This window comes from Schistocerca cancellata, chromosome 1 (genome assembly GCF_023864275.1).
Source record: "Schistocerca cancellata isolate TAMUIC-IGC-003103 chromosome 1, iqSchCanc2.1, whole genome shotgun sequence".
Lineage (NCBI taxonomy): Eukaryota > Metazoa > Arthropoda > Insecta > Orthoptera > Acrididae > Schistocerca > Schistocerca cancellata.
This window is the reverse complement of record NC_064626.1, coordinates 235,401,251-235,415,329: the sequence shown is the minus strand read 5'-3', so window position 1 is coordinate 235,415,329 and position 14,079 is coordinate 235,401,251. Positions and strand designations below refer to the sequence as shown.

The following is a 14,079-nucleotide window of genomic DNA, read 5'->3' as shown; positions in this document are numbered from 1 at the left end:
TGTTTTAATGGCGCCTTTTGTACTATGTACTGTGTACTGAAATTGTATTGCTTGTGTTTATGATCATTAATGGAGTATGCTTTATAGCTGCTCGTATCCACCTACTGCATGAACTTTCAGAAGGAGCATTCCTACAGGCTTTAAGCAGCATGAGAACAGCTTCATACACAAAAACTCTGTAATTCCTTGGGAGTCTTTCAAAAATTCCAAAAGTAAGCTAGGAGAGAATGCATCAGTTGCTTCTCTGCCAGCTGAAACATATGCTCTAGAAGCTCCAGAAAGCAGGGGATGCTGGTATTGTATTCATAGGATACAATGTTGGTATTGTAGAGTACACAAATTTTCATTTCTGAACATTTAAATCAAGTTGCCAATCTTTTCATCACTTTGAAATCTTAACAAGGTCTTACTGAATACCTGTGCAGCTCAGACTGTACTTCATTGTGGATAACTGAATCACATGCAAACGGTCTGAGGTTACTGTTAATATTGCCACAAGGCCTTTAATATACAACATGAATAGCATGCGACACAACATACTTCACTGGGGTACACTCGAACTTACTTCTACATTGTTCGATGACTGTACATTCAGGACAACATACAGTGTATCCCCTACGAAGAAATCCTCAATGCAGTCACAAATGTAGTCTGATAGCCCATATGACAGTACTTTCGATAATAAACTTGTGTTACTGAGTCAAACGCTTTTCTGAAATCGAGAAATACTGCATTACTGCCTTGATCCATTGTCATGTGAGAAAAATGCGAATTGGGTTTCATATGATCTGTGTTTTAGAAATCCGTATTCGTTAGCATGAAAGAGGTCGTTCTGTTCGAGATAAATCATTGGGGGGAGGAGATTAGTGTTTAACGTCCCGTCGACAACGAGGTCATTAGAGACGGAGCGCAAGCTCGGGTGAGGGAAGGATGGGGAAGGAAATCGGCCGTGCCCTTTCAAAGGAACCATCCCGGCATTTGCCTGAAGCGATTTAGGGAAATCACGGAAAACCGAAATCAGGATGGCCGGAGACGGGATTGAACCGTCGTCCTCCCGAATGCGAGTCCAGTGTGCTAACCACTGCGCCACCTCGCTCGGTGATAAATCATTGTGTTGAAAATATGCTCTAAGATTCTGCAATAACCTGATGTCAAGTATATTGGATGGTAATCTTGTGGATCACTTCTGCGACCTTGTCATAAGGAGTTGTTACTTGTGCTTTCTTCCATCTAATGGGAATCGTTTTTTGTTCGAGAGATCTACGAAAGACCACAGTTAAAGGAAGGGCTAACTCAGCCATAAATTGGGTACAGAGTCTGACAGGGGTTCCTTTGGGACCTGGATCTATGTTCAGCTTTAATGATTTCATTTGTTTCTCAGCGACACTGACACTAATACCTATTTCGCTCATCTTTTCAGTGGTACTGGAATTAAAATGGGACCATACTTAGATGTATTTCTCTGTAAAGGAACATAGGAAAACAGAGTTAAGTATTTTTGGTTTTGTTTTTCAACTCTCAGTTTCAATTCCTGTCTTGTCCATGAGTGACTGGACACTAACTTCGGTGGCACTAACTGAATGGAAGAAATTTCATGGCAAATTGCTTGTGTGTGAGAGGGTCTAGGCGTGCGACCGATTGCAGCGATATCGCTCGTGGCCTATCGGTGCTCGTATGTGGGGCCCTTGGTTCAATATATTAATCATTCCTTCCGCATTTATGCTCGGTTTTAAGGAAGAAGAGAATATTACTTCTAGGAAACCAATTACTAGAAATATTTTTCTGTATTTGTCCGGTACGCTGATGACTCTGGAACGATTTATGGTATTGTTGAGATGTCAGAATATAAGTAGGCAATATTTATAAATGTATGGCACAGAAAAATCTTTCTATACATGTTACTAATTAGATTTTTAATCTATTTTCTAAGGAAACAAGAGTTAAGAAAAAATGTGAACATTGTGTTTCGATTGTTTTCTTTCCGTTTGCTTCAAAAGCAAAGAATTTCAAAAGATATGTACGAAGTTAGATCCTGACATTTGTACGATAGGCGCGAAAATCGAATTGAGGACGAATCTGATTGTTGTAAAGAAGAACTAAAAATCAATTATGACTTTTAATTTTCCTTCAAATCAGTCACCAGGCAATTTCTTTAGGCAAGGTAATAAATATTTAAAATATTAAGAAAGAAGAAAAATGTGTTTGCTAGTGTTTAATATAGTTATCACAAAACGTTTATTTCAAGGCATTTCACGAATTAAGACCTTATGGTATTTTATTTTTCAAAATACACTAGTGCTCACGTTGCGTTTGTGGCGAGAGAGATTGAAACGATGTAGACTTGAGTAATCATTAGACTACACGAATATTCGGTCTTTTGAAATTGCTAGGACGTTGCGAACTTGAGTCTTATTGTATATGGTCTAATTCGTATTGGCTTACTTTTGTATTTGTGAAGATAAAACAGATATGAAAAGGGTCAAGAGTACGGTAGTATGAATGAAACATCGACCAACTTTGATAAGTGGCACATTTTGGGTACGGGTAGGCAGATTAATATTTCATTTGCGCTCATTCCAGTTATAAGTGAAGCAAGTGCTGATGATATTTTTAATTACAAAGAATTGCTGTACATTATGTCGGTCAAACATTTACTTAAGAATGTTTTTATTTAAGATTTTAAAACACCTGGAAATGTTCGGAGTTTCTCCATGCCCATAAGACATTATACATCTGTAGAAAGCTTTTCCTGCAATAACGCAGTCAGGATAAATATCTAAAAAGTGTTATGAAATTTTACTTACTAACATATTTTCGTTAAAATGTATGAGTTGTTTCCTGAAGAATACACAATAACATTGGCTTTGTGGTAATGGCGGATTATGAGCTTAAAAGGTGAATATTGACTTGCTTTCTTGATGCAATTTATTGCAAAACTTTAAATAGTACAGAAATTGCACTCTCTTATAGATCCGATGTGTCAAGGAATCCAGTGTCTCAATGGATAGCCTTTGATGTTCTAATTGCTTATGCATTAACAGGTATAATTACCTCAGAGTTATAAACTAGGTAATAGTGAAACAGAGCAATAATCTGTTGCAACTTATTTCTTCTTATACATGAATAATGGATTCAGCTTTCTGTTGTTGTTATTGTGGTCTTCAGTCCTGAGACTGGTTTGATGCAGCCCTCCATGCTACTCTATCCTGTGCAAGCTTCTTCATCTCCCAGTACCTACTGCAGCCTACATCCTTCTGAATCTGTTTAGTGTATTCATCTCTTGGTCTCCCTCTATGATTTTTAACCTCCATGCTGCCCTCCAATACCAAATTGGTGATCCCTTGATGCCTCAGAACATGTCCTACCAACCGATCCCTTCTTCTAGTCAAGTTGTGCCACAAACTCTTCTCCCCAATCCTATTCAGTACTTCTTCATTAGTTATGTGATCTACCTATCTAATCTTAAGCATTCTTCTGTAGCACCACATTTCGAAAGCTTCTATTCTCTTCTTGTCCAAACTATTTATCGTCCATGTTTCACTTCCATACATGGCTACACTACATACAAATACTTTCAGAAACGACTTCCTGACACTTAAATCTATACTCGATGTCAACAAATTTCTCTTCTTCAGAAATGCTTTCCTTGCCATTGCCAGTCTACATTTTATATCCTCTCTACTTCGACCATCATCAGTTATTTTGCTCCCCAAATAGCAAAACTCCTTTACTACTTTAAGTGTCTCATTTCCTAATCTAATTCCTTCAGCATCACCTGACTTAATTCGACTACATTCCATTATCCTTGTTTTGCTTTTGTAGATGTTCATCTTATACCCTCCTTTCAAGACACGGTCCATTCCGTTCAACTGCTCTTCCAAGTCCTTTGCTGTCTCTGACAGAATTACAATGTCATCAGCGAACCTCAAAGTTTTTATTTCTTCCCCATGGATTTTAATACCTACTCCGAATTTTTCTTTTGTTTCCTTCACTGCTTACTCAATATAGAGATTGAATAACATCGGGGAGGGGCTACAACCCTGTCTCACTCCCTTCCCAACCACTGCTTCCCTTTGATTTCCCTCGGCTCTTGTAACTGCCATCTGGTTTCTGTACAAATTGTAAATAGCTTTTCACTCCCTGTATTTTACCCCTACCACCTTCAGAATTTGCAAGAGACTATTCCAGTCAACATTGTCAAAAGCTTTCTCTAAGTCTACAAATGCTAGAAACGTAGGTTTGCCTTTCCTTAATCTTTCTTCCAAGATAAGTCGTAGGGTCAGTATTGCCTCACGTGTTCCAACATTTCTACGGAATCCAAACTGATGTTCCCCGAGGTCGGCTTCTACTAGTTTTTCCATTCGTCTGTAAAGGATTTGTGTTAGCATTTTGCAGCCGTGACTTATTAAACTGATAGTTCGGTAATTTTCACATCTGTCAACACCTGCTTTCTTTGGGATTGGAATTATTATATTCTTCTTGAAGTCTGAGGGTATTTTGCCTGTCTCATACATCTTGCTCACCAGATGGTAGAGTTTTGTCAGGACTGGCTCTCCCAAGGCTGTCAGTAGTTCTAATGGAATGTTGTCTACTCCTGGGGCCTTGTTTCGACTCAGGTCTTTCAGTGCTCTGTCAAACTCTTCACGCAGTATCATATCTCCCAATTCATCTTCATCTACATCCTCTTCCATTTCCATAATTTTGTCCTCAAGTACATCGCCCTTGTATAGACCCTGTATATACTGCTTCCACCTTTCTGCTTTCCCTTCTTTGCTTAGAACTAGGTTTCCATCTGAGCTCTTGATATTCATACAAGTGGTTCTCTTTTCTCCAAAGGTCTCTTTAATTTTCCTGTAGGCAGTATCTATCTTACCCCTTGTGAGATAAGCCTCTACATCTTTACATTTGTCCTCTAGCCATCCCTGCTTAGCCATTTTGCACTTCCTGTTGATCTCATTTTTGAGACGGTTGTATTCGTTTTTGCCTGATCATTTACTGTATTATTATATTTTCACCTTTCATCAATTAAATTCAATATTTCTTCTGTTACCCAAGGATTACCTACTTGATCCTCTGCTGCGTTCACTACTTCATCCCTCAAAGCTACCTATTCTTCTTCTACTGTATTTCTTTCCCCCCTCCTTGTCAATTGTTCCCTTATGCTCTCCCTGAAACTCTGTACAACCTCTGCTTTAGTCAGTTTATCCAGGTCCCAGCTCTTTAAATTACCACCTTTTTGTAGTTTCTTCAGTTTTAATCTACAGTTCATACCCAATAGATTGTGGTCAGAGTCCACATCTGCCCCTGGAAATGTCTTACAATTTAAAACCTGGTTCCTAAATCTCTGTCTTACCATTATATAATCTATCTGATACCTTCTAGTATCTCCAGGATTCTTCCATGTATACAACCTTCTTTTATGATTCTTGAACCAAGTGTTAGCTGTTTCTTAGCCCTAATCCATATTCACCTACTACATTTCCTTCTCTCCCTTTTCGTACTGACGAATTCCAGTCACCCATGACTATTAAATTTTCGTCTCCCTTCACTAACTGAATAATTTCTTTTATTTCATCATACATTTCTTCAATTTCTTCTTCATCTGCAGAGCTAGTCGGCATATAAACTTGTACTGCTGTGGTAGGCGTGGGTTTCGTATCTATCTTGGCCACTTCAACAGGAAGTGCAAAATGGCTAAGCAGGGATGGCTAGAGGACAAATGTAAGGATGTAGAGGCTTATCTCACTAGGGGTAAGATAGATACTGCCTACAGGAAAATTAAAGAGACCTTTGGAGAAAAGATAACCACTTGTATGAATATCAAGAGCTCAGATGGAAACCCAGTTCTAAGCAAAGAAGGGAAAGCAGAAAGGTGGAAGCAGTATATACAGGGTCTATACAAGGGCGATGTACTTGAGGACAAAATTATGGAAATGGAAGAGGATGTAGATGAAGATGAATTGGGAGATATGATACTGCGTGAAGAGTTTGACAGAGCACTGAAAGACCTGAGTCCCCTATGCTGTTTGTAGTAGCTTACCCGCATTCCTATTTTCCTATTCATTATTAAACCTACTGCTGCATTACCCCTATTTGATTTTGCGTTTATAACCCTGTAGTCACCTGACCATAAGTCTTGTTCCTCCTCCCACCGAACTTCACTAATTCCCACAATATCTAACTTTAACCTATTAATTTCCCTTTCTATCCTTTTTAAATAATTGGAAAAGTTGAGTTGACAGTGGTCTTGTACATAAATGGACAGTGACTGAATAATAAGAGCATCATAGTTCCTGATAATATAGTATTATTTGCCTTCTATGGTATTGAATACTGTGAGTTTAATATTCTAATTATTTTTGTATAAGTCATCTGTAAGAGGCAAAAGAAAGAGGGAAACAGAATCACTGCTGGTAATGTGTCACTGTTATTACTGCTAACTTTAAGTCTGTTGCTTAGATGCTTGCTTGTATTTTAAAAATAAGTATTCAAGTCATTCACAGTAGAAAATTATGTGGTCCATTATTGCCTGTTTGCTGTTCACTACCAGTAACTTCCACATATTGTCGTCTTGTTATTAACATTAATTATATTTCTAGTCTCTTTGTTGCCTTTTCTTGACCTTACCACCTTGTATCTTCAGACAAGTTTAACTTAGGTCATGTGGGATCTGCCTATCCTCTCTCTGAACCTACCAATGCAGGATGTTTGCATTGTCTCTTAATGCAATAAAGATCTGCCTTGTGACATCATACATGTGCAAATAGAAGGAGAACAGAACACTGACAATATTATTTCTGTTTATATTAGAATAATGATCTGCCTTGTGACATCATACATATGCAAATAGAAAGAGAACAGAACACTGACAATATTATTTCTGTTTATATTAGTTTTTGGAATGTAGATTGTGGTGACAGACTGATCTGTAGCATAGCCCGAGTTCTAGGATAAGCTGGAAGGTGAAAGTTTGGTCATGAGTTAGCTCTCATTTTTCAAAACAAGTATTGAGATTCCAGCATTTACATCTCACGTCACTTGGTCACATAATTTTGAGAAGCAGTGGAAGAGTATGAGTCTACATAATTAGGACATAATGGAGAATGGAGTTTTCAGAATTCACTCAACATGTTATCAGTAGTCAGTCATTAAGACCTTTTACAGCAACCGTTTTGTATTTCTAATGTCATGTTACTCCAGATGCAGATCTTATTAATCACTTCGAAATCTTTCTTGAAATTCCTTTCATCCATAATATGAACTGTTGTTTTCGGATATGGTAGGACTTTTTCTTCCAGCCATTACTTCTATAATATTTATTTGCTGTGCCCTCTCTGCTACCCTCCACCTAATGGCAGACCTACTTCCAAAAGCTTGTGAATGAACATCTAACTTTTCACTTGGCTGGTGTTGGCTCTTATCCACTATTTGGTAATTAGATAATCCTTTGTCCCAAATAGTGTTAAATGAATCATAATATATTGTTCTATGGAAGTAACACTGGCAGAAGGGAAACAGAAATACATGTTAATGTTCGTACATAAAATGAAGCATATGTGTAATTCCAAAGAAGGTCAGTGCTGACAGATGTGAGTACTACCTAACAACCAGTTTAATAAGTGATGATTACAAAATTCTGACACATATTATTTACAGAATAATCGAAGGAGATAGAGAAGCCAACATCAAGGATGATAAGTTTGTATTTCAGATAAATGGAGTAACAATGGAGACAATAATGTATGTACAGCTTACCTTAGAATATAGATTATAGAAAGATAAACCTCTGTTTATAGCTTTTGTAGATTTAAAGAAAGCTATTGATAATGTTGACTGGAAAAACTATTTGAAATATGGGATGAAATACAGGGACTGAAAGATTATCTAAAACTTATGCAGAAACAAGACTTCATTTATAAAAGCTGAACATCAAAGAGAAGCAATAATTGAGAGGAAGAGCCTGTCTTCAATGCTATTCAGTCTGTATATTAAGTAAGCAGTAAAGAAAGTGAAGGAGACATTTAGAAAAGGAGTTGAAGTATAGGAAGAAGGAATAAAAACGTCGAGTTTTAACGACGACATTGTAATTCTGTCAGGGATGGTGAAAAAGTGGAAGATAAGTTGAATGGAATGGGTAGTGACTTCAAAAGAAGCATAAGATGAATATCAAAAGTGAAACAAGAGTAAAGGAATACAGTCAAATTAAATCAGACCATGCTAAGGAAATTAGAATAGGAAATGAGACACTAAAAGTAGTAGACCTCGATCAGATTTGCTCTTTGGGCAAGAAAATAACTCAGAGTGATCGAACTAGAGAGGACAGAAAATTCGAGAAAAGCTTTCCTGAAAAGGGATAATTTGCTAACATTAAATACAAATTTAACACTAGAACAGTAAAAGTGGTCAGAAGACCCCTTTCAATCTTTATTTTCACAATAATGAATTCCATTTTTAACATCTTTCCACCATATCTTTGTGACTTCTCCTCATTTCTTCTACTTTTGGCAAAAGAGTACTGCAATTTGATGAATTTTCGCAATTTCATGAAAATTTTATGATGTATACCTAGAACAATGGGAGGGGTCAACTGAGCTCTGGTGTAACTCCTTTTTATAACGTTTCTGGTCTCATATTTACAAAAATACCTGCATTTCCTCTTGCTTTTGTCAACCATCACAGCTTCGAATGATGATATACTTACTGTTGGAAAGTTTTCTGGTGCTGAATGTTGTAATATAACTTTAAGGTGGAGTTTTGTGTGTTGCTGTTGTTAGGTGTCTCAGTAGTTAGTTTTTCCCCCCTGTAACAAGCATTTTCAATTATTTTGCATCAGTGTGGTCTTATTAATGAAACTATTTTGTGTGTTCTGGAGAACTTAGGTAGCGAATCAGAAAGTGACTCATCAGATTCAGATGGCAATTTTCTGTTAGAGACAACTGATAATGGAAATAGTGAGACTGAGGAGGAGTTATCATTGATAGATGGCTCCCCATCTTATTTCAAACTACTGTCTCAGGAAGCAACTGGCATGATAGTGAAGCTGACTGTTAGAGATGGAACAGAATGGAAGACTGCTAATATGGAAGAAAGGCTGATCTGAATGTGCTGAAGCATAAAAGAGGCCCACTGCATGTGCCTGCCACCGAGTGGGTCACTCCATCACCAGTGCCTTCTGACCTCCTCGATGAATCATTGGTGTTTATCAAAACACAAAGGTTCAAATGCTTGGAATGAGATAAATAAATAATAATAATAAAATACTAATTGTACTGCATTTTGGAGAGATAAAGCAATGATTGGTATCATGTATGCTGCAGGTGATTTGTGTGCTAGAGCTGTTTCCATGAATGACCTTTGGTCATGCTCTTTGGGGGCCTAATTTTGTCAGGGATGAAATGACAAGAGACATATTCTACTAACTTACTATATTCCTCCACTTTGATCAGGATTCGTCCCAAGATCACCACACACCTGCTGTCAAACTCACTCTTGTGTCTGAAATATGGAACAAGTGTGTGCAAAACTGCCACCACTCTTACTGCCCTGGTGAAAATATTACAATTGAGCAGTTACTACAAGCTAAGTAAGCTGCAGTTTCATTCTGTTTATGCAAAACAAGAGTGACAGATAGGGACTCCAGTGTTGGGTAGCTACAGACATAGCATCTAGTTACATTTGCAATGCCTTGCAGTACCATGCCAAAGAGGAAGGCCAACCAGACAACAACAGGTTATGTCTCTGAGTCGCTCATTTCCCTTTAGCAATTTATGTTCAATCCTGTGTTAAATTTTTTGTCTTGGACATGGAGATAAGGTGGTTTGTTATGGATTTTATATTGATTGTGGCACACTTCCTTGATTGTGTTGACAAAGGACCCTGTTTACAGATGCAGGCCACACCTCCGGCTGTAATGGGTGAAATTACAGTGTTGTATGGAATGTCTGCCACATTCATTCAGCCACACATCATATTAAGCCCTAAGTAAATCCCTGATAAATTCACTCATTCATTCACTGATCGAATGAAGCAAATACTTTGGTGAGCATTCAGGGATGTGGATTGAGTCAAGTTGTACTGTAATTTTTATCACATGACATTTGCTTCTCAGTAAAGGCATCAACTGTGAAAAGTTTGAGATTATAATCATTACATCGATCTGGAGGATACAAAGTTCTTTCCTGGATGTATGACTGGTGAACTTGAGAATGCTACTGTTTTAATGTTTGCAGTGCTGTTTTCTTTTCCATGCTGCCAGTCTCTATTTTTTTGGCCAGGTGTTTGAGCAGAGTGAAAACAAGACTCCCCGTAAATTATGGAATGGGTTATGTTACAAATTTTTGTTGCCAAATGAAGTGTGGGAAATGGACTAATTTGGTATTAAATTGACCAACATGAGGTCTGGTTTTGCAAAAAAAAAGGGTTTATTTGCTTGAAAGTAATAAGAGTAATTAATGATTTGAAGAAAAATTATTGTCCGAATTTTCATAGTCAAAAGAAGAGTGGGCAGTGAACAAATGAGGTATCAGAGTGACTGGTGTGAGGTGTAGTAGTACAAAAAAACGTTTAATTGCTTGAAAATCATCAGGGCAACTGAGAAAAAATTAATTAGTGATTGGAGCTAAAATCAAAATGTTTTGTGAGCAGCTGCTGTTAGCAATGTAAATGATGTGCCAAAAAGTTTATCTCTTCAATTCCTACCTATTTTGTGCATAAAAAGTTACATTGGTGTGATATTTTACTGTCAAAAAGTTACTTCAAATCAAATTCTGAATTTAGGTCTTTTGTGAACAGAAGATGCCAGGAAAGCAGATGAGGTGTCAAAAAGTTTCTCTCTTCAAGACTTAGCTATTTTGCATGAAAAAGTTGCATTGGTGTGGTATTTGATTTTTAAAACGGCCTCCTTGTAATCAAATACTAAATTTAGGACATTTCGAGAATGGCAGACATGAGGAGACAGATAGGTGTCAAAAAGTTAATTTTCTCAAGGCCTAAATATTTTGCGCGTAGATCACATAACTAATGAGGAGGTATTGACTAAAATTTGGGAGAAGAGAAATTTGTGGCACAACCTGACTAGAAGAAGGGATCGGTTGGTAGGACATAATCTGAGGCATCAATGGATCACCAATTTAGCATTGGAGGGCAGTGTGGAGGGTAAAAATCGTAGAGAGAGACCAAGAGATGAAAACACTAAACAGATTCAGAAGGATATAGGTTGCAGTAGGTACTGGGAGATGAAGAAACTTGCACAGGATATAGTAGCATGGAGAGCTGCATCAAACCAGTCCCTGGACTGAAGACCACAACAACAAATATTTTGTGCATAATATTCAGATAGTTTGTAGGAGGAGTGGTAAATGAGGTACAGATTTAATTTTCTTTTGAATTGGTTTGTGCCCAATTTCTTGTTTTATTTTAGATGGGAAGTTATCAAATACCTTTGTACCAGAGCATATAATTCCACTCTGAACCTGTGAAGTCAAATTGAAAGTCATTTTTGAGTCTGCATAGTGATTATATAGATCATGTGGAGAATTCCAAGTTCCTTGAAGACACCTCTGCAAGATATTCAGTTGTCTCTTCTCTCTCTCTCTCTCTCTCTCTATATATATATATATATATATATATATATATATATATATATATATATATATATATATATATATATATAGAGGGAAACATTCCACGTGGGAAAAATATATCTAAAAAGAAAGATGATGAGACTTACCAAACAAAAGCGCTGGCAGGTCGATAGACACACAAACAAACACAAACATACACACAAAATTCTAGCTTTCGCAACCAACGGTTGCCTCGTCAGGAAAGAGGGAAGGAGAGAAACTCTTTGCCTTTACAAATGTCTGCTTGTGTCTGTGTATATGCGGATGGATATGTGTGTGTGTGCGAATGTATACCTGTCCTTTTTTCCCCCTAAGGTAAGTCTTTCCGCTCCCGGGATTGGAATGACTCCTTACCCTCTCCCTTAAAACCCAAATCCTTTTGTCTTTCCCTCTCCTTCCCTCTTTCCTGACGAGGCAACCGTTGGTTGCGAAAGCTAGAATTTTGTGTGTATGTTTGTGTTTGTGTGTCTATCGACCTGCCAGCGCTTTTGTTTGGTAAGTCTCATCAAACTTACCAAACGAAAGCGCCATTGCCACCTAGTGAGCAGCTGCCATGATTCAATAGATGAGCAGTTATTCGAGAGAGCAAAAGTGTAAGTTACCCAATCATACTGTAATCATTGGTGCAGTATTATGAAAAGGAAAGATACTACTCACCATACAGCAGAGATGCTGAGTTGCTGATAGGCTGCTGAGTTGCAGAAAGGGACGACAAAAAGACTCTCACAAGTAAAGCTTTCGGCCATTGAGGCCTTCGACAACAGTAGATGACACACACACACACACACACACACACACACACACACACACACACACACACATCACAATTAAAGCTTTCGGCCATTATGACTGTTCAGCAACAATAGAACACACACATACACACACAAATGCAACTCAAACACACGACTGCACTCTCAGGCAACTGAAACCACACTGGGAGCAGCGGCACCAATGAATGATGGTAGTGTGTGACTGGGTGGAGGTAAGGAGGAAGCTGGGATAGGGAGGGGGAAGGATAGTATGGTGGGGGTGGCAGACTGTGGAGTGCTGGAGGTTAGACATGGATGGGGAGGGGGGGGGGGGGGGGGGAGGGCTGAGTAGCGGAAAAGGAGAGAAATAAAAAGCCTGGGTGTGATGGTGCAATGATGCTGTGTAGTGCTGGAATGGGAACAGGGAAGGAGCTGGATGAGTGAGGACAGTGACTAACAAAGGTTGAGCCCAGGAGGGTTACAGGACTGTAAGATGTATTGCAGGGAAAGGTCTCCCTGTGCAATTCAGAAAAGCTGGTTTTGGTGAGAAGGATCTATATGGCACAGGCTGTGAAGCTGTCATTGAAGGCAATGCGTTCAGCAACAGGATGGCCCACTTGTTTCTTGGCCACAGTTTGTCGCTGGCCGTTCATGTGGACAGATAGCTTGTTGGTTGTCATGCCTACATACAATGCAGCACAGTGGTTTCAGCTTAGCTTGTAGATCACATTACTGGTTTCACAGGTAGCCCTGCCTTTGATGGGATAGGTGATGTTAGTGACGACTGGAGTAGGTGGTGGTGGGAGGAGGTATGGGACAGGTCCTGAATCTAGGTCTATTACAGGGGCATGAGCCATGAGTTAAGGGATTGGCAGCAGGGGTTGTGTAAGGATGGACGAGTATATTGTGTATGTTCGGTGGATGGTGGAATACCACTGTGGGAGGGGTGGGAAGGATAGTGGGCAGGACATTCCTCATTTCAGGGCATGACGTAAGGCAATCGAAACCCTGGTGGAGAATGTTATTCAGTTGCTCCAGTCGTGGGTGTTACTGAGTTACGAGGGGAATGCTCCTCACTGGCCGGACGATGGGTCTTTCGATGGTGGTGGGAGACTGGAGAGATCTGTTTCTGTACAGGTTTGGGAGGATAATTACGGTCAGTGAAGGCTTCAGTGAGACCCTCTCTACATTTGGAGAGAGGGACTGCTCATCACTGCAGATGCGACGACCACGGGTGGCTAGGCTGTACGGAAGGAACATCTTGGTATGTTATGGGTGGCAGTCGTACTGCTGGTGGTTAGCAGATTTACTGTGGACGGAGGTATTGATGTAGCCATCTTTGAGGTGGAGGTCAACATCTAGGAAGGTGGCTTTTTGGGTTGAGTAGGACCAGGTGAGGGAAATGGCGGAGAAGTTGTTGAGGTTCTAGAGGAATGTGGATAGGGTGTCCTCATCTTCGATCCAGATAGTAAAGATGTCATCAATGAAGCAAACCAGGTGAGGTGTTTAGGATTCTGGGTTTTTAGGAAGGATTTTGTTTGTAGGTGATGCCTTCAAAGGATAAGTGATTGTGGGTGAGGATATAGTTAGCCATGGCGACTAGGAAGGAGGTTGCTGGTTTGGGATCAGTCGGGCATTGGGAAAGGTAGTGTTCAATAGCGGTAAGGCCATGGGCATTAGGAATGTTAGTGTACAGGAAGGTGGCATCA

At 39.1% G+C, this 14,079-nt stretch overlaps 1 protein-coding gene across 1 annotated transcript in view; it reads left to right on the top strand.

The window, feature by feature from the left end:
* The first annotated feature begins 2,051 nt into the window (after positions 1–2,051).
* LOC126158208 (spermatogenesis-associated protein 22) overlaps positions 2,052–14,079 on the top strand; it is a 157,002-nt gene continuing 144,974 nt past the window's right edge. The window contains exon 1 of the mRNA XM_049916430.1: positions 2,052–2,161. Coding sequence (XP_049772387.1) covers positions 2,110–2,161 — 52 coding nt within the window. The 5' untranslated portion in view covers positions 2,052–2,109. The remainder of the gene's footprint in view (positions 2,162–14,079) is intronic.